Raw genomic sequence first — 25,905 nt, forward strand, 5'->3', positions numbered from 1 at the left:
CTTCATCCCTTTTTTCTTTCTGTCTTCAGACTTAATACTTTCAACTGACTGGTCTTTAATTCACTGATTGTTCTGCCTCTTCCTATCTACTGCTGAATTCTCCTTGTGAAGTTTTCATTTCAGTTATTGTACTTTTTAGCTCCAGAACTTTTATCTGATTCCTTTTAAAATAATTTCCGTCTCATTATTGATATTCTCTCTCTGTTGAGATATTGTTAGCCTGGTTTCCTTTGGCCCTTTGTCCTTTAGCTCTTGAAAATATTTAAGACAGTTGATTTAAAGTCTCTGTCTAATAACTCCAATATCTATACATCCTCAGGGATCATTTCTGTTCATTTCCTTAGTTCCCCTTGTGAATAGGCCATGCTTTCTTTTTTCTTTATATGCTTCATGATTTTTCTTAAAACCTGGACATTTCAAATATGAAGTAATTCCGAAGTGTTGTTGCTTGCTCTGGGTTGTTTTTATTGATTTGTTTAATGACTTTCCTAAACTTCTTTTGTAAAGATCATATTCTTTGTCTTGTGTAGTCTCTGAAGTCTCTGTTCCTTTAGCCTAGTGGTCAGCTAAAACAGAGATTTTCTTAAACTCCTGGAACCAAAATAAATAAATAAATCCTCTCCAGGTCTTTGCAGATTGGCTATGTGTTGCAGCCAATGCTTCAATGCTTAGCCAGGCCATTTACAACTTGGCTTTAGATTTTACTCCTGTGAAGTGGAAGCATATGATCTTTTCAGGTCTCTTCTGAGGATGTGTCCTGCCCTGAGCACATGCATAGCTTTTGTGATGCCCCTGAACACACAGGAGCTTTTCAAGCCCTTATTCCTCAAGTGTCTCAATGCCCAGCATTTCTACAAGTCCACCGTGTGTTCCAACTGCCTTTCCATGTTTTTGAAGTATCCCCTCCAGATAGCCACTTCTCTGCTCTCAGAGGTCCTGACGGAGGTGACACAAAGGCAAGCCCCTGGCTTCAGTCCTTCCCGAACCCCCAGACACATCCAAACGTACAAACACACTCCTTAGGAACAAGGCTCCCTCCACTTTCCCCAGAACAAGGGACCCACTCAGGGAACACAGGCTACCATTTTCTAGAGGAGGGTGGGCTGGATGAGGCTAAGTTAAAACATGACAAACCTCCTCTACCAGTGGCTCATCTCCTGATTAAGCATTTGCTAAGTTTCTGCAAATCCTTGACTGTCTTCTAAAGTGAATTCTGACAATTTCTGCTAGGTTTTTTTTCAGTGTTCAGTAGACCCTACTCGAACTACTCCACCGTTTTCATTGACTTTGGCACCAACATATCTCCCTTGTATTTGTGACTCCTCCTCCCACAGTTAGGAACGCTGCTTCCACGATGCTTCATGTGCTTACTTCCTTGATCAGTTCCTCTGTATGTAGCCAATATTCTAACTCCACCATCATCTCGTTCCCTACGTGGACAGGCTCCTCTCTGCTCTGGCTCGGGTTCCATGTGGGCAGGTGCCCTCTGCGGCAGATGCCCTTGCTTCCTGCTGGAGCTCACCTAAGTATTTTATTCTTCATGCTTTAGTTTTATTAGTTTTACTGGGGGTTTATATCGCTGATGTTAAAATAAGAAAAATTATGGTTAGAAACAAGGTATAATTCTTTTCAAATTCCCCTTAGGCATCCCCTTCAATACCTTCGCGTTGTAGCTTAGGAACAAATATTATTTCCATTCGGGGATGGGAAAATAGAACAAGAAGGCCACTCTTCACAGTACCCACCAAATTTATGGTAACCAGTTGTAGAGGCGGGTGTGACGTTAGGGAATTCTTTGTCAGCTCCCTCTTCCATTCTTTCAGCACCTTTTCCAAATTGTCATCACTTTCGTGAAGCCCCACTATTATATTCTTTCTGACTTCACTCTGAACAGATTAACGTTGCTTTTTGTTTATTAAGAAACTCAAGGCAAACAAACGTAAACTTCTTTCATTTGTGGTTTCCACTGTCCCCTCTCCTCCAAACCTATTAGCAGCTACCAGGGGCAGATTCAGGTTTTGTGGTTGCTTGAGTAGGTACAATTGGAGAAGGGGGAACTTTTTAAGGGAAAGAAATGCAAAAAATACTTTACTTTCGCAAATGTTATAGAAACACATGACCATGTTAAATCATTCCCCGAGGTCCCCCCCTGCCCCTGCCCCGTGGCCTCTAGAAGAAGACGGTGAAAGTGGGACTGGGAGGAAGGGAGCAGAATTTCAGCTGCCTGTGATAGGCACCCTCATTCTCCCCTCATCCAGAAGTGGCAATCCCCCTCCCCCTGCCGCCTTCCTCCCCGCCTCCTCCTCCCCTTCCTTCCCCTCCTTCTTCCTCCTCTCACTCCTTCTCCTCCTTGCCCTCCTCTCCCCTCCTCTTCCTCGTCCCCCTCCTCCTTCCCCTCCCCCTCTCCCTTCCTCTCTCCCTCCCACTTTCCCTCCTCCCCCCATTCAAGGCCCATCCATCCTGCCAGGCTACAGGCCTTCTGGGAAGCCTCTGATTCACGCTTTTTGCCTCCTTCTTTATTGGATCACCCACTTCAAGGTTATACATGTGACAGTGTTCCGCTCAAACTTAAAAACAAAGTAACCTATCAGCTCTAACCATATCAACCCCCAAATTCCTCCCCATTTCCAAATTCCTTTCTAGCCACCCAATTGCCCTCTTGCCTTTAACAACACAATTCTGGGAAAATCACTGGCCTCCCTCCCTGTTTCCCATTCATTTCTCAACACACGACGCTCCTGCTTTGGCTCTCATAACATAACAGCTGAAACTGCTTTGGCTAAAGTCATCAATGACTATTTTGTTCACTTCAAGTTTATTAGTGATTTTTTTTTTTAAAAGAAAACCAGACATTTGAATTTAAAAAGTAACAGTCCTCCCAGCATCTCAAATAATAAAGTGTCTAAAGTAGAATTAAGTTTCCCAATAACTTGGATAAGGACTCTCCTCTGAGTGTCTACATTTAACTTCATGTTTACCACCCATAGTTTTGGCTTTGTCCATCCAAATCAAAAACAGATACAGGGAGTTCTGTCGTGGCGCAGTGGTTAACGAATTCGACTAGGAACCATGAGGTTGTGGGTTCGATCCCTGCCCTTGCTCAGTGGGTTAAGGATCCGGCATTGCCGTGGGCTGTGGTGTAGGTTGCAGACGTGGCTCAGATCCTGCGTTGCTGTGGCTCTGGCGTAGGCCGGCGGCTACAGCTCCGATTCGACCCCTAGCCTGGGAACCTCCCATATGCCCCGGGAGCGGCCCAAGAAATGGCAAAAAGAAAAAAGAAAAAACAAAAAACAAAAAAAACCAAAAAAAAAAACCAGATACAGACACAACTATATAGGATCTCTCTCTTTCTCTTCTTTCCTTTCTTCTTCCCTTCATTCCTTCTTTTCTTTTAAACAAAAATTCTGTCACGTCAAACATTCCATTCTCTTGCTCTTCAGTTAACAATGTATCACGACTGCACATCCACACCAATAGCTATACATCTATTTATATGTAATATAAATATATAAATATATAAATTCTTTTTAACAGTTGTAGAGCATCCCATGATAAGAACACACTGTGGTTGATTCAGCTATTCCCTATTGGAGTAAATTCAGGTTCTTTTGACTAGGTTGAGCCATATAAAACTGCCATTTTTTTTTTAATAGGCTTGGTTCTCTCGTTATAGTTTTCTATTACATGCAATGTTATAATAACTTCTTTCTTTTTAGGGCTGCACCTGTGGCATATGGAAGTTCCTGTACTAGGGGTCGAGTCAGAGCTGTGGCTGCCGGCTAGATCCGAGCTGCATCTGTGACCTCCACCACGGCTTGTGGCCACGCTGGATCCTTAAACCACTGAGCAAGTCCAGGGATCAAACCCTCATCCTCATGATACTAGTTGAGTTCTTAACCCGATGAGACACCATGGGAACGCCTATAATAAATATCTATGTACACATATCTTTAACTTTTCTTTCCGCAGATAAATTCCAAGAAGTGGGATTCTAGGAGTTCCCACTGTGGCTCAGCAGTAACAAACTTGACTAGTATCCACAAGGTTGTGGGTTCCAGCCCTGGCCTCACTCAGTGGGTTAAGGATCTGGCATTGCTGTGAGCTGAGGTGTAGGTCACAGACATGACTCGCATCTGGCATTGCTGTGGCTGTGGCATAGGTTGGCAGCTGTAGCTCAGATTAGACCCCTAGCCTGGGAACTTCCATATTTCAAAGATGCAGCCATAAAAAAGCAAAAAAAAAAAAAAAAAGCAGGATTCTACTTTTAAAAGTGTATGTATTTTTTTTTTTTCCTTTTTGGCTTCGCCCTGCAGCATGGAGAAGTTTTTGGACTACTGGGTTGAACCTGAGCCACAGCTGTGATCTGAGTAGCAGTGACACAGCAGTGACAATGCGGGATCTTCAACCCACTGAGCCACAAGAAAACTCTGGTGTGTATATTTTGGCATTCCCTGATGGCTTGGCAGATTAAGGATCTAGCGGTGTCACTGCTGTGGTGCAGGTTGCTGGTGTGGCTTGGGTTTGATTCCTGGCCCAGGAACTTCCACATACTGCTGGTGTAGCACAAAAAAAAAAAAAAAAAAAAGAGTGTGTATGTATATTTATTCCCAGATGGCTTTCCAAAATCATTGGCATAATGTATGTTCCCATCAGTGGCCTTTGGGGAAGTCATATGTCACAATGACTTCCTTTAGTGCTTCTCTTAGGAGACTTTATAGTACACTGTACAGTTGGTCCTCAGTATCCACAGAGGCTGGTTCTAGAATCTTCCGTGTACCAAAATCTGGGGATGCTCTAGTCCATTATATGAAATGGTATAGCACTGTCAGCCCTCTGTATCCAAGGGTTCTGCATCCGAGATCTGGGCTTCATTGAATCTGTGGAAGCAGAACTATGGATACGAGGCCATTTGAATTTGTCATGATGGACACACATTCTTTCCTGGCACTTTGAACCAGTTTCCACCTGCTTCTTTTTTCCCTCTCTTCCTAGTCTCTCTTCCTCTGTTTATTCCTAGATCCTTGTATACCACATGGCTCTGCCATGGCTCACTTTTCTAGTTGCACTAAATGCTCTATTCTCTCCAGAGCCAAGTGTATGGTTTCGATGACCATCTCTACCCTCAGCCTGCCAAGGAGGTGACCCCAAGGTGACTTCTCCTGAACTGCAAAAGTGTTTCCCTTGGAGTTCCTGTCGTGGCGCAGTGGTTAACGAATCTGACTAGGAACCATGAGGTTGCGGGTTCGATCCCTGGCCTTGCTCAGTGGGTTAAGGATCTGGCGTTGCCATGAGCTGTGGTGTAGGTCGCAGATGAGGCTCGGATCCCGTGTTGCTGTGGCTCTGGTGTAGGCTGGTGGCTACAGCTCCGATTTGACCCCTAGCCTGGGAACCTCCATATGCCGCGGGAGCAGCCCAAGAAATGGCAAAAAGACCAAAAAAAAAAAAAAAGTGTTTCCTTTGTGACGGTGCCAGACGCTCATCATCCAGAACATTGTGGTGATAACTATTCAATCACTATGCAATATTCTACAGTATGTCTCTTGGAGTGTGTGGTGTGCAATCTTCACTGATAGCTGTGTTCTCCATGCCTTTCTTGAGTCTGAACTTCTGTATCAAATGGGTCTCCTGAATACCTGCAGCTTGGTGCTTTATAGACACTGCCAATATGGAAGCCCCATCATTGAACTTATCATCATCCCCTTTGAAATGCTCCTTATACATTCCTTTCTTAGTACAGGAGAATCCCATTGACTGGGATGCGTAAGTTAGAAACCTGGAAATCATCCTGGACTGCTTCTCTCTCTCTCTCTCAATTCACATCTGATAGGTTACCAAGTCCAGCCATTTTGATCTCATATTCTTGAAATCCACCATCTCTTTGCAATCTTCCAGTGCTGCCTGTCTCTGACCTTCTCTTTCACAGACTAAAATTCACTTCCTCCCTGGTCTTCCTACTTTTTGCCTTGCCTCCCTGCTATTATCCACACTGCTGCCAGAGCAAGTATTTAACATGCACATCAGTTCTCACCATGAGAAAAATCCTTCAATGTCCACATTGTCAAGAGGTGAAAATCTAAACTTCTTAGCATGACTTTGAAAGCTCTTTATTATCCAGTACCTATTTAATAGTCTTGCCTCACTTCCTGATATTCTCTGAAAGCACCCTTTGCTTCAGATATATGGATAGACTTTCAAATCCCCATCATGCCAAGCTCTCTCTCTAATAATTCAGTGCTTTTGCACCTGCTCTCCTGCTGCCTGGAATGACAAGGTCAGTCATGTTGGACTGACAAACACCGACTTAAATTTCAAGACTCAGCTGTAGGGTTACTTCCCTTCTTTAAATTGTGTAGGCAGACTTAAGTGCTTCTGTACTTGAGTTCCTTGTTAATAGGGTTCAAACTTGCACTACAGCAATTTTAATGTTTGAATTTTTTTTTTTTTTTATTAATTAGAGTTTCCAAACTGGGTTGTAAGCTTCTCAAAGGTAGGGAACATGATTTGTCTTATCTTTGCATACCCAGTATTTAACACCAGGACTGGCCCTGAATATATGTATATTTGTCTTTTTAGGGCCACACCCTTGGCATATGAAGTTCCCAGGCTAGGGGTCAGATAGGAGCTGTAGCTGCTGGCCTACGCCACAGCTACAGCAACATGGGATCCAAGCTGCATTTGCAACCTACACCACAGCTCTCGGCAACTCCGGATCTTTAACCCACTGAGTGAGGCCAGGGTTTGAACCCACATCCTCATGGATATTCGTCGGGTTTGTTACTCCTGAGGCACAATGGGAACTCCTATTTTCTTAGTAAACAAACTGAATGTTTTTAATAGGCAACTGAATACAAATTATTAAGTAATAAGACTAGTATCCTGACTGAGCTTCAGTTTAAACTATAGATTTTCACTTAAATGCCTTTATTTTTTTCATTTTTTAAAATTGCTTAATTTACAGTCAGTGTTGTATTAGTTTCAAGTGTACAGCAAAGTGATTCAGTTACACACACACACACACACTCACATATATTCTTTTTCAGCTTCTTTTCCGTTAGAGGTTACTACAAGATACTGTGTATAGTTCCCTGTGCCGTATAGTAGGTCCCACTATTTTAGTAGTGTTTATATGTTAATCCCAAACTTCTAAATACCTTTAAAGAAATTTCAAAAAAAAATACATTAAAGAAAATTTAAGAATAGGAAAATGAAACAAATCTCACATAATTTCACTAGCCTATATCTATTTCAGTGCATTTACTTTTGGTCTTTTCTCAAATATGTGAATACACACACACACACACACACACACACAATGTTTATGTTTGTATATATCTATATATTTATATTTTATATGGCTGTAATTAAAGTGTACATGCACTTTTATATGTTTTTAAGGCTCACAAACTGCAGGTATTTTCCAACATTTTTGCATAGTCCTCCAAATTATCATTTTCAAGCATTGCATTGTATCTCATTTCCCTACTTAGGTTGACAGCCTAAAAGAGTCTTAGCTTATACCCAGCTTTCTGCTATAAATAGTAACAGATCCAGGTTTTGAGGGACTTGAAATTCATACAATTTTGAGTGATGTTTTCAGAAAAATAATTCAAAATTGTCTTACTTTTGCAAATAGGACCATATGAACACATTGTTAGAGTCCCTCTCCAGGCTTTGGAAAGGGCCTTTAAAAGTGGGGGGAGGGGTTCTGGAGTTCCTGCTGTGACTCAGCCATAAGGAACCAGGCTAGTATCTCTGAGAACGTGGGTTATGTTTTGGCCTCACACAGTGGGTTAAAGGATCTGGCGTTGCTGTGAGCTACTGTGTAGGTTACAGACAAGGTCCGTATCCCATGTTGCTGTGGCTGCGGTATAAGCCAGTAGCTATGGCTCTGATTGGACCCCTAACCTGGGAACTTCTGTATGCCGCAGGAGCAGCCCTAAAAAGACAAAAAAAAAAAAAGTGTGGGGATGTCCTGAAGTTTCCTGGTGGCTCCATGGGTTAAGGATCTGGTGTTGTCACTGCAATGGCTCAGGTCACTGCTGTGGCATGGGTTGGATCCCCGGCTCGGGGGCTTCCACAGCCATGGGTGAGGCCAAACAAACAACAAAAAGAAAGTAAGAAATAAAGTAAGAAAATGAGGTGTTCTAGAGGTTAATTTTTCTTTTCTGACCACGCCTGTGGCATACAGAAGCTCCCAGGCTAGAGATCCAACCTGTGCCCACAGCAGTGAACCTGAGCTGCTGTGCCACAATGGAACTCCCTGCAGGTTAATTTTCATTGGCTTTGTAGTTATCTACTTCTACTTAGAAATTATCCTGGAATAAACATCTCGAGTATGTACTTTTCCTCCCTGTCTTCCATAATTTCCGAAGGATTCCAAGTTACTATGATACCGTTCGCTTTGTAGGAGTTGAGAAAGGAAATGATCATTTATTGAGCACCTATTATATACTGAGAAATACAAATATATTTTTTCTTTAAAATTTAATTCCTACTGTAAGCCTGATCGAGGTATTATTCCCATTTTTACAAATGAGAAAAACGAGGTGCAGTGTACCTAAATTTCATGCCCAAAGTTACACATCTAGTAACTGGTAGGATTTGAATCCTAATCATCTCTTTCCAAAGCTCATGCCTTCCCAACTACATCATGGTGTCGCCACAGACTCATAGCTTCGAGGTGACATTCTCTAGGCAATTGCTGAAAACCTGGTTCTCGATTATCTGTTTTGAGGAGGACAGAATACAAAACTTGCCGAGTCCTGACATGGTTCTTGGAGGAAGGTAATTTAAATTAGTGGCGGCTAGACGTTCTCAGGTGAATTTAGCTGTTTTTTGCCCTTTTAGCTCAGGTGATTTGGCTCTTTTTTGCTCACAGACACCCCTGGCTTTGGATCAGTGGCATTTCTCCGACAGAGCAGGGTCTGCAGTCGGAAGACCTGGCTTGGGTTTGGACGGGCTAGTCGCCACCTGACTGGCCTTGGGTAAGTCATTGAACCCCTCAGATTCTCATTTTCCTCCTCTGTGCAATGAGGATACTAAGTAACACAACCTGCCTTACCCCAGGGTAGTTGAGTGTCAAATCCGATCATGTGTGCGCAGCACTTGGTGAACCATGTCACTGAGACGCTAGTACCAACGTAGGGGCATCCCCGCCTCTGCACCATCTGCCCCCAGGTGAGGGCGTGTGACGGCTGGGCAGGATGCACCTGATAGTTCCTTTATGGTTAACTCCTGATGGTGTGCCCTCCTGGACTGAAACTGCCACGTGACTCCAGGGACGTCTGAGCACCTATCCCTGAACGCCCAGTGCCCGGAGAGCAGCCAGCAAAGGCTGAGCAAAATCACTCTGAGATGCTGAGGAATCTTTCCTTCTCCAGCTGAGAACTGATCATCAAAACATGCCAAACAACCATCATTAAACGCAATTTGTAAAATCCCGAATTAAGTCCTGACCCATTGTCCCTTTACTCTCTTAGGTGCTGACGCATTTATCTTGGAATTTTATCTGCCAGTTTAGAAATCTTTAGTCCTTGTCGGACTTAATTGTGGGGGCAGTCTGCAGTTCTGGGAAGCCAGGAGGAAAAAATAAATCTCCGTTTTGTGTTGGCGTTTGAGCACCCTTCACCATATCCACGTTGAAAGCTGGTGGATACAGCATTAGTTTTTATTTTCTTTAAAAAGAGATATGCTTAAAAAAAAGAGATGCTTAAACCAATTCCCAATCCTGGAGACTGAGCTCATCACCCCTTATCGATATCCCAGAGCGTGGACTTGCAGCTCCGCGGCTCCAGCCAATCTGTCCCCGCCGCCCTCAACGCCCTCGCCGCCCTGGCCCAGGTGGCAGCCGGCGTGGCCCGAGAACCCCACCTGGCTCGGCCCGCGGCTGCCGCACAAAGAGCAGAGCAGGCGGCGGCCCGGCCGAGCCGCAGAAAGTAGTCCCGACCACGCCGGCACCGATGTTGTTCGACGTCGCTTCACGCCCTCCGCGGGGAGGGCCGAAGGGGCCGGCCCGGGAAAGAATCCCATCGGAATGCGCCGCCGGGCGGCCTTTCCCCTCCTGCCCGCTTCTGCTCGCCCCTCGAATTTCCCGGGGTCTGCCAGCCGAGGCCGTGCGCGCGGCCCTCTCTCCTTTTCTAAACCGCCCGGGAGGCGGTGCCGAGGGAGGGGGCTCGCCCGCGCGCAGGGAGACCTCGGCGGCGACCCGTGGCGGCGGCGGGAGCCGGTATCCCTGCGCCGCGGCGTGAGAGGAAGAGGCTGAATGAGGAACTGCGCGGGGGAAGCGGGGCGCCGGGGGAGGAGGCGGCGGGATGGAAGCAGACGCTGGCGTCGCGCGAGCCCCGGGCGGAGCGGCGCGGTAGAGAGGGCGGCGGCGGCGCGCGCGGAGCCTTGACGTGCCCCTTTCTTTCTTCTCTCTCTCCGGAAAGCTGGGAAGCATGAGCGTGCAGACCTGCCGCTGCCGCGGCCGCCCCGGCTCCTCGCCTCCCCCTCTTCGGGCCGCCCCTCGCCGGTGAGAGAAGCGAATGCGAGAAGGGAAGATGGGGGCCGTCCTGAGGAGCCTCCTGGCCTGCAGTTTCTGCGTGCTCCTGAGAGGTGGGAAGCACGGGGACGGGGAAAGTTGGTGGGGTTTTGGGGGGAGGGGGCCTCATTCTGTGTGTCTGGGGGGAGGGGAGGGAGGCGAAGAAGGGGAAGAGGAGCGGGGAGAGGCCTGGTCTTGGGGAAGGAGGGAGAGAGGGGCCCGGGAGAAGGGGCTGCGCGCTCCGCCCGGCCACGATGCAGCCCCCGCCTCGCCTCCCCCGACCTGGTCGGAACGGATGATTCTAAGTTTACCATTAGCAGCCTGTGCGGGTAACCCCCTGGACCCCCCATTCTTTCCGTGCGACTGAGGGTCGGTGTGTCTGCTTCTGCGTGGAGTCACTGGGGACTAGGGGCTTTGTATGGATTTTGGCCCTTGGAATGTTTGAGCCTGAGATGCTTCAACGTCGGGCTTCTCCTGCCCCCACCTTTTCCGTGTCTGTCTTGTGAACTTTTAGAGCCCTCTTACTATTTTTCCAGGCCTTGTTACAACTAATAATTGGCTTCCTTTGGGGATATAATGATCGTGGGTGAGAGCACAGTTGGAAAGCGACTCCGAGGTTATAGGTCGAGCGTTTCAGCCTTGGGAGTCGTCTGGGCTTCAGCCCGTGATAAAATAGAAACGTTGCCCTTGTAACCCCTGGTATTCAGAACTTGCCCCTATTTTCGGAGCTTGCAAGTGTACAGTTGGCACCAAGCAGGAAAGTCATCCTTGGTGGAGAGGAGCCTGTCCCGGGACCTAAGCTACCATCTGCTGCGCTCCCCGGGGGAATTTGCTCGAGAATCGAGTAAATTCTGTGGTTCCTTGGCTTGTTTGTTTGTTTTTAATTGGCCCGCAAAGCTGTCACATAGGCTGTGACTTTTATTTTGTGATTTTAGTTCGCTGAGGTTTTTGACTGGCCCGCAAGATTTCAGCAGCTATTCTCAAACTTAGCCAGTGTTGAGGCAGTGATGACTCTGATGCTGTGGGGCATTTACCAGCCGAGCAATTTAAGTGCCAATTGATGCAATGATTTGTATGTAGCTTTGGTTTCGTTAAGATTTTCGCTTGTGTTCGCTGTCAGTTCTTTTCAGATATGGGACCTCTTGAGTCTAAGGAGATTTTTAGCTATTAATTTAACAGGCTAAACGTTTGTTAAGTGTTCAAACTTAACGGAAGTTTCCAGAGCACGATAGTAACTAACCGTGTTGTGCTATAAATGAGCCAGATAAGCTATTTGTGTGTATATTTATTTTGGATAAGCGTGATTGACAATTTTGAGAGGAGAAATTTTTTTCCTTTATTCATGTCTCAGGATTATAATGTCTGCATGTTGTATCTACTTATACTTAATAATTGGGACTCAACTGTAAGCACATTCCAAACTATTTCCACGTTTAAACTCCAGAAAGATAGTGCTTATTTCATTTTCTTGGCTGAGAATTTAATGCAGTTTTAAGTACTTAAGAGGTTTAATAAGTATATGTTTATTACAGTTTACTCCTTGTTGAAAGGGGATTATATTTGACATAAGAATATGTGTATATTTAAAGGTTAATAAATAGAATCAGCTGATGGGTTAAAGTCTTGGGGAAATTGAAATCCATTACCTGGCATGCTTCTGGTTGCTCAGTTGTATTTCTTGGAACAGAAGGATTTGATGTAAATGTTTAACACCAAGTTTGAGCCCAGAGTTGGTTTTGGTCATTATTGGAGTTAAGAGAAATAATGAGTTATATTTTGAAGTGTGATACTATATATGAAGACCTAAAAGAGTTAATAGTTTAAATTGTCTCATTTCCACTAGGAAACAAAGTTTTGAAAAGTGAAGCTCTCATTTTAAATGTAGCATATTAATGGTATAAGGTGGTCTTTGACTTTAACCTACTTAACTATGTATTTGAACTAAAACTGTTTTTCACTGTGGAAGATTTTTATTCATAACTCATATTCTTTTCATTCCTTGCTGATGTCATCTTCTATTAAAACAGTGATATTAGTTAACCTTGGACTCCAGGGAGAAACGTAATTAACTAGTTTAATTAAGCTCATTTGTCTTCACAGAAGAGTTGGAGCTCTGACATTGGGAAGGTGGGATGATGAGAGAGTTGGGGAGGACTTTTTCTGTAGCTCTGTTACATCAGTAGCATAATACTATCATCATCTGGGCTGCATCCCTTTCCCTACCATCAGAGGAAAGGTGTGAAGGATAGATTTGGGAATTTCAATCCTAAAATGTTGGATTTAAAGCCTGTGTTGGAGTTCCTGTCGTGGCGCGGTGGTTAACGATTCCGACTAGGAATCATGAGGTTGCGGGTTCTATTCCTGGCCTTGCTCAGTGGGTTAAGGATCCCGTGTTGCCGTAAGCTGTGGTGTAGGTTGCAGACGCGGCTTGGATCCTGTGCTGCTGTGGTTGTGGTGTAGGCTGGCGGCTACAGCTCCGATTAGACCCCTAGCCTGGGAACCTCCGTATGCGGTGGGAAGTGGCCCTGGCGGGGGGGGGGGGGGGGGGGGGGGGGGGCTGTGCTTCCCTGCCTAATAACTTTGTGTTTGAAGTCAGTTTCTATGGGCTCCAGTTTCTTTGCATGTAAATTGTGGGCGATAATAGCGAGCTGTTTTTTGGGGGGCGGGGTATATTAAGTGAGGAACTGAATATAAGTGATTTGCAGATATTATTTTTTTGTTACAATTTTTGACCCTGGACGTACCCTCACATGCTGGGGATATGAGATTTATTTTATATGAGTTTCACCAGTTCTTAGAGATCTTGATCATTCTGGTCTAACCACTTCATTTGCAAGTGGGGAAACTCAGATACAGAGAGATTATACCGTGATCAAGATCCTACAGCTAATTAATGTTAGAGCAGGGATTTGTTATTCTTTTCATAATTAGGTATGAAATACCTACTGTATATCAGGGTTTGATGGTGTATAGTGATGAGCAAAATAGACCTGGGTCCTGCTCTAATAGACCTCACAATATAGGTTGCTATCCTTACCTTTCTTTTACTTCCAAATACTGATTAGAAAAGATTATAGCTCTGATTTCCTAGAAGAAATATTTTCTATAAGAATTTAAGTTTTGGGGAGTTCTGTTAGTGGTAATGAACCTGCCAAGTATCCATGAGGACACCAGTTTGATCCCTGGCCTCGCTTTGTGCATTAAGGATCCACCTTTTACCATGAGCTGTGGTGTAGGTTGAAGATGCTGTGGTGTAGCCAGCAGCTGCAATTCTGATTTGACCTCTAGCCTGGAAACTGCCATATGCTGCACCTGTGGCCATAAAAGGACCAAAAAAAAAAAAAAAATTTAAGTTTCAGGACACCATAAGTGTCTGTAATCTATAAATATTGCGTCCCAGCTTTTTTTTCTTTTTCTTTTTCTTTCTCTTTGGCCGTACTCATGCATGCAGAAGTGCCCCTGCCAGGGATTGAAACCAAGCTTCTCTGGTGGCAGTGCTAGATCCTTGTCCCACTAAGCCACCAGGGAACTCCTATCCCAGTTTATTTTGAGAAGGCTTTGTTGTTTTATAAGAATTTTTTGCTACGTTTTGTTGTTGTTGTTGTTATTTGGTTTGGTAGGGTGGTGGTAAGTACTGTCAGAATAAACAAGCCACTAGTGTTCCTCATCTTAAATTGTTATAGGAATGGTCCTTGGAAGATTGTTTAATATCAGGTGAAATGAAGTCTTGGGGAGATAGAATGAGTTTTGACATGGGAGTCAGGAGAATTTGATTCTAAGTTTACCATTAGCTGGCTGTGTGACCTTGGAAAAGTCGCTTAATCTCTGTACACCTTCGTTAGTAGGATAGTGAATCCTTTTGGAGGTTCATGCTTCATATTAACACATGAAAGGCTCTGAGAAGTCCTGAGGTAGAGACTCTTTTTACCTCTATCCATTGTTTCCCAAACTTGACAATGAGTTTTTTCATAAATCCTTTTAACATTCTGCTGAATCTTTGTTCCAGACAAAACACTTAGAACCTGGGCTAGATAACCCTTTAAGCATTAAGTCGAGTCATGTGAATTGATATTTGATGACCATTTTATATAGTTGAGTCTGATATTTTAATCCTCACTTACTTCTCGGCTTTAGATTTGCTGGTCTGGCTAGGAAATAATCTGACTGGTTATAAAACTTCAGGGTTTCAGCTCATTGTTATTATCAGGCCTAACAGTGATTTACCATGGTTCAATTTTACAGAGAATTTTTTTTCAAGTGGAGGTTTTTCTATTTGCTGAACTGAAATACTTTTCCATATAGTTATATATGCTTTGACTCTTAGAAGGGATTGTCTTTTCTTTAATATGAAAGAAGAAGGAAGATCCTGTGGGGAGTTCCTACTGTAGTGCTGGGGGTTAAGGGTCCTGCATTGTTGCTGCCGAGGCACGGGTTCGATCCTTGGCCCAGCACAGTGAATTAAGGATCAGGCATTGCTGTAGCTGTTGACATAGGTTGCAGCTGAAGCTCAGATTGATCACTGGCCTGGGGATTTCAGTGTATCATGGATGCTGGGGCCTGGGGGAAGGGAGGAGAACCTGTGAAGGGGTATATATAATGAAAAATATTTTATGTGAACTTATAATTTGAACATTGGAAAAACAAGTAACACAGGTTGTAGTTGGGTTTAGGCTATGGTAACTACTCTGAGAAAATTCATTTTCATCATGGAAATTTTATCGCAAGTTTGTATTTAGCAAAGATTATAAAGAGGGGCAGTGTAGCAGAAAGGTATGGGCTTTGTTGACCAACCAAGTTCAGATCTCTCTAACACTTTATGTAGCCTTGAACAAGATACTTAGCTTTAGTTTCTTCTCTTTTTAGATGGGGATAATACCTTCCAAGATTCCTGTGAGAACTGATGATGCAATGTTTGCAAAGGGATAGCACAGTCAGTACTAGACTTTGAGTAAATGGTCACTGTTAAGATGGCTAAATGAAATGAAATACTAATATTTAGGAAGGACCAGTAAAACATTTGAGTTCTGGGGACTGTGTTGGGCAGTCATTGGTTTTAGGCCAGTGAGTTTTTAACTTGATTCTTAAATGAAACAAACTCCATGAAATACTTTTGCTTGTGATATTTTCTATTTTGTTTTATATAAACAGAGTGGCTACTATCTACTGAGTTTACCTTCTGAAGGTTTGCAACTTGAACACTGCTTTAGGTGATTATTGTAAATTAACTAGAGAGTAAATAGTCCAGTTGACTGTGATACTTATTTATCAAAATAATGTTATCAAAATATTGTCTAATTGAGATATTTTATTGTCGTAGGTTTATTTATAATAATTAAAATCGTTCAGTTGATGAACGTTTCCCTGTAGGATAGGTAAATGTTATACTGAGTTCCTGCATTGTATATTTCACATTTTATATGAGTCTTTATGTATCTTCTGTAAAACCATCCTGTCTTGATGAATAAAGCACTGCTCCACCAAGTGAATAACTTTGAAATTTAGTCAGATACATGGAGCAGGCAACCCAAAGGATAGGATATTTGCCTTTTAGATTATTCTTTTAAAATATAACTTATCATAAATATAATGAAAATAGTGTTATTTGATAACATTAGTACATGCTTTTGTTTCTCAAGCTGTTTGTGTTAGTTGTGGCAGTGACTATCCTCACCACAGGTTTAAGTCATTCAAATGTGAGACAGGAAAATACTGAAATGTGTCTGGGCTCGATGTGAAAATTATTAGTACCTCAGTGCTGTGATCCCATTAAAATAACTGTAGTGTAACTTGCTAGTTTTTGTTTCTTTAATACCTTACTTGGAAAGGCCAGGAGATTGGTATGTGAAGTGAAATCATATTTTTAGGCCCTCCCCCCAAAATTAAGTGGATTTTTAAGTTATTAATTGACACTAGAAAGATGAATGACTGACCTAAGCGCGGATGGCTGGTACTCTGGACAGTTATTTTACATGCATTGCTTTTTGTATGCACCTGATTTCACCTGGGCCTTATGGTTTTGAAAATGATACCAGTTGCTTGGGTAGGGGGAAATAAATATCTTTGTAATTTTGGAGTTTGCACATAGGTAGTTTGTCTTACTACTATTAAAAAAAGAAAATCCAGGAGTTCCTGTCGTGGCTCAGCGGCTAGTGAACTTGACTAGCATCCACGAGGGCGAGGGTTTGATCCCTGGCCTTGCTTAGTGGGTTAAGGATCCGGCATTTCTGTGAGATGTGTCTCGGGATTCCGCATTGCTGTGGCTCTGGTTTAGGCTGGTGGCTACAACTCTGATTGGACCCCTGGCCTGGGAACCTCCATGTGCCGCGGGTGCGGCCCTAGAAAGACAAAAAAAAAAAAAAAAAATCCAGATTTGGGTAAGGCAAGACTTTATTCAAAAGGGTTATTGTAATAGGGAGAATGCTCTGACTGCAGGATCTGCAGGCATCTCAAAATAAAACACAAAATGACTTTTTTTTTTTTTTTTTTACAGAGAGGGGTAAGCAGGGCTAGCAGGAACTTCTTAAGAGTGCAGGCAGGAGTTCCCGTTGTGGTGCAGTGGTTAACGAATCCGACTAGGAACCATGAGGTTGCGGGTTCAATCCCTGCCCTTGCTCAGTGGGTCAAGATTCCGGCGTTGCCGTGAGCTGTGGTGAAGGTCGCAGACGTGGCCCGGATCCTGCATTGCTGTGGCTCTGGCGTAGGCTGGCAGCTACAGCTCCGATTGGACCCCTAGCCTGGGAACCTCCACATGCCGCAGGAGCGGCCGAGAAATGGCAAAAAGACAAAAAAAAAAAAAAAAGAGTGTAGGCAGTTTGCGTAGGGTGAGCAGATTGCAGGATCAGGATAGTTTAACAGGAATTTTTTATTTCCTGCAGTCAGTTGGTAGCTTGGAATGATGAGCTATCAAGGGAGGAAGTTCTGCATCTGTCTGCTTAAATTTAGGGTAAGGCAAACTATAGGGGCTTGTAGGAGAGGAGGAAAGCCTGACTAAAGTTTGGTCAAGCCAGGTCAATGGATAAGCAAGGGCCGTTGTGAGCACTTGGTCAGTCCCCCTGTTGTTTACAACAAAATTTGTTACTCTTAGGGATATGTTTTAATCAGCTCAGTTGCTGTAACAAAAATATTTGACTGGATAGCTTGTAAACAACAGAAATTTATTTCTCACAGTCTGGAGGCTGGCACCCCAACAGTAGGGTGTCAACATGGTCAGATTCTGATGAAGACCCTCTTCCAGATTGCAGACTGCCCACCTCTTTGTGTCCTCTCAGGAGAGAGAGGAAGCAGCTCTCTCTGGGCTCTTAGAAGGGTACTAATCTCATTCATGAAGACTCCACCCTTATGACATCATTTAATCTTTTTAAAAAAATTTTTTTGTTATAGTTGCTTTACAGTGTTCTGTCAGTTTTTGCTGCACAGCAAAGTGACCCAGGCGTACATCCGCATACATTCTTTTTTTTCCACATTGTCCTCCACCATGTTCCATCACAAGTGATCAGATACATAGTTCCCTGTGCCTTACTGCAGAATCTCATTACTTATCCACTCCAAATGCAATAGTTTGCATCTACTAACCCCAAACTCCCAGTCCCTCCCACTCCCTCTTGGCCACCACAAGTCTCTTCTCCATTCCCATGAGTTTGTTTCTTTTCTGTAGATAGATTCATTTGTGCTGTATGTTAGATTCCAGATATAAGTGATATCATATGGTATTTGCCTTTCTCCTCTGACTTATTTCACTTAGTATGAGAGTCTTTAGTTCCATCCATGTTGCTGCAAATGGCATTATTTTGTTCTTTTTTATGGCTGAGTAGTATTCCATTGTGTATATGTACCCTATCTTAATCCATTCATCTGTGGTTGGACATTTAGGTTGTTTCCATGTCTTGGCTATTGTGAATAGTGCTGCAGTGAACATACAGGTGAAAGCTTTGTCTGGATGTGTGCTCAGGAATGGGATTGCTGGGTCATATGGTAGTTCTATGTTTAGTTTTCTGAAGTACCTCCATACTGTTTTCCACAGTGGTTGTATCGGTTTACATTCCCAGCAACAGTGTAGGAGGGTTCCCTTTTTTCCACACCCTCTCCAGCATTCGTTATTTGTAGACCTACTAATGATGGCCATTCTGACCGACGTGAGGTGGTACCTCAATGTAGTTTCGATTTGCATTTCTCTGATAATTAGTAGTGTTGAGCATATTTTCATGTTCCTGTTGGCCATCTGTATGTCTTCTTTGGAGAAATGTCTATTCAGGTCTTTTGCCCATTTTTCCGTGGGGTTGTAGGTTTTTTTTTGCTGTTGAGTTGTATAAATTGTTTGTATATTTTAGATTAAGCCCTTGTCAGTTGCATCGCATGAAACTATTTTCTCCCATTCTGTAGGTTGTCTTTTTGTTTTTTATGGTTTCCTTTGCCTGTGCAAAAGCTTGTCAGTTTGATTAGGTTTATTTAGTTTGATTGGTTTATTTTTGCTTTTATTTCAGTTGCCTTGGGAGACTGACTTAAAACATTTGTAAGGTTGATGTCAGAGAATATTTTGCCTATGTTCTCTTCTAGGAGTTTGATGGAGTCTTGCCTTACGTTTAGGTCTTTAAGCCATTTTGAGTTTATTTTTGTGCATGGTGTGAGGGTGTGTTCCAGTTTTATTGATTTACATGCAGCTGTCCAGTTTTCCCGGTGCCACTTGCTGAAGAGATTTTTTTCCCATTTTACATTCTTGCCTCCTTTGTCAAAGATTAATTGATCATAGGTATCTGGGTTTATTTCTGTGTTCTCTGTTCTGTTCCATTGGTCTGTATGTCTGTTTTGGTACCAGTACCACACTGTCTTGATGACTGGTAGCTTTGTAATATTGCCTGTAATATTACCTGCTTGGTCTCCCCACCCCCCCAGGATTGCTTTGGCAGTTCTGGGTTTTTCATGGTTCCATATAAATTTTTGGACTGTTTGTTGTAGTTCTGTGAAAAATGTCATGGGTAATTTGATAGGGATTGTGTTGAATCTGTAGATTGCTTTGGGTGGTATGGACATTGTGATGATACTAATTTTTCCAATCCAGGAGCATGGGATATCTTTCCATTTCTTTGAATCCTCTTGAATTTCCTTGATTAATGTTTTATAGTCCTCAGCATGTAAGTCTTTCACCTCCTTGGTCAGGTTTATTCCTAGGTCATTAGATTGACCTCATCTAATCTTGATTACCTCCAAAAGGCCCCACTTCCTAATACTGTCACATGAGTGTAGAGTTTCAGCATATGAATTTGGGGGGACACAAACATTCAGTCCACAACAGGATAGACTGAAGTCATTGCGAAGTTGGTCTTACTAGATTTGGCCTGATTATGTAGGTGTAGGCATTTTAAGTTTGCTTTAATGGAAGTTTTTATAAGGAATCTTGGATTTAACTTTTAAAAGCCTCTTGAGGCCAGGAGGCCAAGTCAAGTGCTCACCATCAGGTTATACTTTCAATACTTAGAGATTTGGGTAAGTTCCTAAGGTCCCCAAAATATCCTAGGGTTCCTGTGCCTTCCTGGAATTGACCTCGCTTACTTTACCTGTAAGTCTGGGAACTCTGTAAGCCAGATACCAGTCTAGTTTTCCCAAGGGGACTGTGAGTGTTGCTTCATAAAATTAGCCATAGCTCCTTAAAAGTGTTTGGTCATATTAGATTAAATGAGCATGACTTTGAAATTCATAGTCCAGTCAAAGCCTTGATTATGTAATAATGCTTCCAATCAGGAGGATAGACTCTTATTGAATGTATACAAATAACTATATTGCCATGAAAATAGAAATACTTGTTTAATAAGAGTTTTGTTTTTGATTACAGAGGAGTCAGGGAGAAAAAGATAAATGTTTAATTTCCATCTACAAAAGCATAATCTGCTTAAATTGTCAATGAATTATAGATAGCTTAAGAGAAAAGAAATGAATTCCTTGTATCTAGAAAATAGGACATTAAAGCATCAGCAATATTTTAAACAAAACCCATAATCACCCTTCATAAGTTTATTCAATCCAGGGTAATTAATTCTTGTTTTGCTAGATCTTGGATTAGCAGTCTCATGAGTCCATCTGTTTCTCCACTAACTTTTTTGGGAATCCTGATTCAGTTCACTGATACAGTTTCGAAGTTATTTAAAAGATGCCATCAGAAGCCTGTGCCCAGGACTACCTGGTATAGTTCTCTTTCAGCAGAATCCTTTTTTGTTGAAGACAAACACTTGGCCTGTAGCTGATAAGCAGGCACTTTCAGGGAAGCATCGGAGTGAAACAAAAAACCATCTGTAGATAAGAGCCTTTAAAATGATGGTGCTATCTTATTTTGGATACTTTTAAAAGTGAAAGATTTCGTGATAGTTTGTTGACAACTAAGTTTGGTTGTTTTTATGGCATGCAAATCAAAATAGTCCATAAAGATTTTTTTTAGGCTGAATATCTATAAACATAATGATTAAGTTTATTTTAAAAAAGGAGATAGTATATTTAACTTATAAGTATAAATGAATATAATCTTTGTAGAGAAAAATTTAAATACAGGTAATAATCCTGAGATATAATGTGTTATCAAGCTTATAGTTAGAGCAGATCAAGAGTATATCAAGATTATCAAGTAAAATTTTTTATTAAGTCTGGAATAAATCATAAACATCTGTATAATAAAATTCCATAAGGAAGTGATGTGAATCCCTGATGAAGAACTACTCACTGGCCGACCTAGAATAACTGAATTCAAATTAAAGAAAATTATGACAAGGTAACATTAAATCATAAAAGAATAAAAAGAATAATTATAATTGATGACACAATACTGTTGTCTAATATCAGACAAAGCACCACCAGGAATCTTAAATAGAAAGATGTTGTGGACACTCAGACTATTGATACGTTTCTAGGAACCTCATATAGTTTTTGAAATAATCATATTAACATTATACCCATACAGTTTAATCTAGGGAGGGTAAACATGTCTTATTTGACAGTGCTTCCTCTGCAAATCAGAACATTGATTAAATCAATTATTTTTAACACCTCTCTTTTTATAAGGTAAAGGAATTAATTCTTTGTGAACTTCTTAGGGGGCCCTTTGGGAAACTTTAAAGATAGTTGTAGGAGCAAAAGATATCATTTAGTATTTGATTTTGAAAAGACAAAATGTCAGAAATTGTTAGGAAGTTTGAACATTTTATTAAATAGGATCATGGGTCAGTGAGGAAAAATACCTAGCAGTTTATTTTAACCAGTGTCAAAAGTTTTTTTAAAAAAGTGAACATAGGAAAGAACATGATGGTAAAGAATATTAGCTCTGTTAAAAATGAGAAGATTGTTTTTTGAAAATAATGAGACATGATAAAATCAACACTAAGCACAGGATATCTTGAAAGGTCACTGACATTTTGGCTTCCAGGGTGAATGATTACTCTGAAAGCAAAAAAAAAAACCTTCTGTAAAACCTCTTTATTAAGAGCAGACAATAACTTGAGAAAATTTTGTCATTTCAGTAGAAAAGCAAGTTTTAGTTTTGTTTAAGTATGTTTGATGCTGGAGCACTTTTTGAAAATTTTAGAAATAAACCTGTCAAATCTTAGCTGGCTTTGACATGACAAAATTATTTTTTTTCCATGAACTTGTTTTAACTTTTTTTACCGATTCAGGCTTTGTTCTACATCTTCTCTTTCTCATTCTGAAACAGTCATTTTGCTTTAGGACTTTCTTTTTCCTTCAAAACATATCCTGCATACCTTGCAAACAGAGTTGTTCTTTTCTGTTATTATTTCTCCTAGTAGAATCTCATTTATGTACAAGTTTATAACTTATAATTATAGTAACTACTATTTTACAGAGAAAACCATGAGGTGGAAAATTGTGAACTGTCTGTCATACACCAGCATTTTGTAGTAGGCTGGCACAGCTTATGAATATACTTCTTAAAACTTTTTATGCGCTTCCAGATTATACAGTTTCTTAATGTAGCAAAAATCAATATGTTCATTAATAGACTCAAATATATATAGCTTCTTAGTACCATAAAAATAAGAGGGGAAAAAGTATATAAACTTGAAATGCTTATGCTTTGGTGTTCTGTCCTAGAAATGACCTAGGTATTTAATGAATATCCATGAACTTAGCGTAATTCTAAGGTTCTAAGTTATTAAAATAGTTTGGAAACTCTTCAGGTTGGCTTATTACAAGACATAATTACTTTTGAAGTAAAGATTGTCAGAATAATGATACAACTTGGCTAAATTCAAATGTACATATAATGCTCATTTATTCTATCAGTAAACCTGTAAAGTGTCGGAAGAACATATTCAAGTAGAATAAAACTGTTTTTTTTTTGGGGGGGGGGGGGTTGCTGAAGCTGCGGCATATGAAAGTTCCCAGGCTAGAGTTCAATTTGGAGCTGTAGCCACAGCCACAGCAATGCGGGATCAAAGCCACGTCTGTGACCTACACCACAGCTCACGGCAATGCTGGATTCTTAACCTGCTGAGTGAGGCCAGGGATTAAACCTGCATCTTCATAGACTAGTTGGGTTCATTACTCCTGAGCCACAGTAAACTACAAACTGTATTCTTGTTATACTTAATGCCCATGACTCAGAAGACATAGCTGTTTTTATTAAACTGGTAATATTATTGTTGTTTTTTTCTTTTGCTTTTCTGGGCTGTACCCACAGCACATGGAAATTCCCAGGCTAGGGGTCAGATCGGAGCTGCAGCTCTGCTGGGCTATGTCACAGCCATAGCAGCAATGTTTCTGAGCTGTGTCTGTGACCTACACTGTAGCTCACGGCAACGCTGGATCCTTGACCTACTGAGCAAGGCCAGGGATTGAACCCACATCCTTATGGATACTAGTTGGATTTGTTTCTGCTGCGTCACAGAAGTTCAATATTAAACCAGCAATATTGAACTAGTATCATATACCAGAGATTTGCCTAAATGTATGTTAACTTGGATTCTTCAAACATGTGGATTAATTTCTATAAAAAAAATCAAACAAACTTGTGAAAGTATAAGAAGTTTAATTTCCTTAACTTCTGCATATCTTAGGAATACTTTTATATGAGCACTTAGCAGAACAGAACTTAGAAAGCAATTAGACTAGAACTCCTTTAGGGGATTTTATAATCTAAAATTATACTGGGTAATACCATCTGAAGGTAGGGAAATATTTTATATACGTATATGACAGACAAACACATGTACATATAAAAATATACAAATAGCTTATTGCTTCAGTTTGGAACTTTTAACTCACTGGCTAGAATAAAAGAGCTAGCTCTCATCCTTGCTTTACCTTTAATTGTGTTTCTGGCAGAGGGGGCAGTTAGAAGTTACCTGCCCAGTCTATGAAGGCTGAAGTCTTCCCACCGTTGTTTGTGGAGGAGACCGTTAAGATTTCTTTGCCCTGACATGTAATCTTTTTTTTTTTTTGCTATTTCTTGGGCCGCTCCTGCGGCATGTGGAGATTCCTAGGCTGGGGGTCCAATCGGAGCTGTAGCCACCAGCCTACACCAGAGCCACAGCAACGTGGGATCCGAGCCGCATCTGCAACCTACACCACAGCTTACGGCAATGCCGAATCCTTAACCCACTGAGCAAGGGCAGGGACCGAACCCGCAACCTCATGGTTCCTAGTCGTATTCATTAACCACTGCGCCATGACGGGAACTCCTGACATGTAATCTTATGGAGACTGTGGACTAAATTTTGAGTGAGGGACCAAAGAGAGAGCAGAGGGTGTCTGGATGTCTCTAAAGCTCATCAGAGTGGATAAAAGATATAGTCTGTTGCTAGGCTGTATTTTTAACTTTAACTTCAGGTCTGTGAGCCCCGCCGGAGTTCCTAGTAGGGAAAAGTGAGCCTTAAAGCTCTAGTGACTACAAGGGGTTGAGGGGTTGGAGTGAGAAGGGGAAGGTCTGACAGGGCTGGATAGGAGGGTGGAGAAGATTGGGATATTGGAGGAGGATGGATGAATAATTCAAGGGAGCTGAAGGGAAGGTTGAGGGTGGTAAAACAGAAGGAAGAGAGAGGGTCGGGGGAGAAGGAATGGTTTTAGGAAAATCCTGATTCCCCTGCAGGGCTTTGAAGTTCTGCTTTGTCTTTAGTAAGATTTTGGCATTTTTGAATGTGCTGGACTGAATTCATGCTGTAATGGTGATGCATGTGCTCAGTGGTAAAAGAAGGAGGGAACTCAGCAGAGTGAGAATTACCTGTGTGATTAGGTAATTAAACCAGACATGAGTTTAAAAGAGCTGGGAAAGAGTATTCCCTTAGGAGGAGTCAAGGAAATTCCCTTGTGTAGTCTCCACTATAGGAGTCAGGAAGACAGAAGAGGCCTCATGGAAGAGCTGAAAATATTCCCGCTGTATTGGGAGTTCCTGTCGTGGCGCTGTGGAAATTAATCCAACTAGGAACCATGAGGTTGTGGGTTCAATCCCCCACTTGTTCAGTGGGTTAAGGATCCGGCGTTGCTGTGAGCTGAGGTGTAGGTCGAAGATGCGGCTTGGATCTGGTGTTGCTGTGGCTCTTGTGTAGGCCGGCAGCAACAGCTCCGTTTAGACCCCTAGCCTGGGAACCTCCATATGCCTCGGGTGCAGCCCTAAAAAGAAAGAAAGAAACTATTCCCAGTATGGAGTTGAGTGTGATTGTCTAATCTAGGAGTCAAAGAAAAAAGTTCTTTGCTGAAACCTACCAAAGGAGGAGTTCCCATTGTAGCTCAATGGAAACAAATCTGACTAGCATTCATGAGGATGCAGGTTCAATCCCTGGCCTTGCTCAGTGGGTTAAGGATCTGGTGTTGCCATGAGCTGTGGTGTAGGTTGCAGATGCTGCTCTGATCTGGTGCTGCTGTGGCTGTGGCATAGGCCAGCAGCTAATAGCTCTGATTCGGCCCTAAAAAGACAAAAAAACCCCCCCAAAATCCAAAGTAACTTATTACCATGTTTCAGCAGATAATGTCTGCAGCACTGGCTTAAGAGTGGAACTCAAGGAAAGGTCGCTGAATCTCTGAGCAGGAGAGGAATTTAAATGACTCCCAAAATGTCATTATTGATTGAGATGGGGATGCCTGGATCCATAGATGAGGTTCAGTCCCCATCCAAATCATGACCCTATACAGATGTCAAATAAAAATAAATTCCTACTTGGCAGGGAGAAACTTTATTTGAAAAGACTTTAGCAGGAGTTCCCGTCGTGGCGCAGTGGTTAACGAATCCGACTAGGACCCATGAGGTTGAGGGTTCGGTCCCTGGCCTTGCTCAGTGGGTTAACTATCCGGCGTTGCCGTGAGCTGTGGTGTAGGTTCCAGATGCGCGGCTTGGATCCCGCGTTGCTGTGGCTCTGCCCTAGGCTGGTGGCTACGGCGCCAATTCGACCCCTAGC

The 25,905-nt window shown here is 42.3% G+C and overlaps 1 protein-coding gene across 1 annotated transcript in view; it reads left to right on the forward strand.

Annotated features, from left to right (window-relative positions):
• Nucleotides 1–10,258: 10,258 nt before the first annotated feature.
• Nucleotides 10,259–25,905, forward strand: part of LRP6 (LDL receptor related protein 6) — a 165,089-nt gene continuing 149,442 nt past the window's right edge. Inside the window, exon 1 of the mRNA XM_047787527.1 lies at nucleotides 10,259–10,593. Within this exon, the coding sequence (XP_047643483.1) occupies nucleotides 10,524–10,593 (70 nt within the window). The 5' untranslated portion in view covers nucleotides 10,259–10,523. The remainder of the gene's footprint in view (nucleotides 10,594–25,905) is intronic.

The sequence above is a fragment of the Phacochoerus africanus genome, chromosome 7 (genome assembly GCF_016906955.1).
Source record: "Phacochoerus africanus isolate WHEZ1 chromosome 7, ROS_Pafr_v1, whole genome shotgun sequence".
Lineage (NCBI taxonomy): Eukaryota > Metazoa > Chordata > Mammalia > Artiodactyla > Suidae > Phacochoerus > Phacochoerus africanus.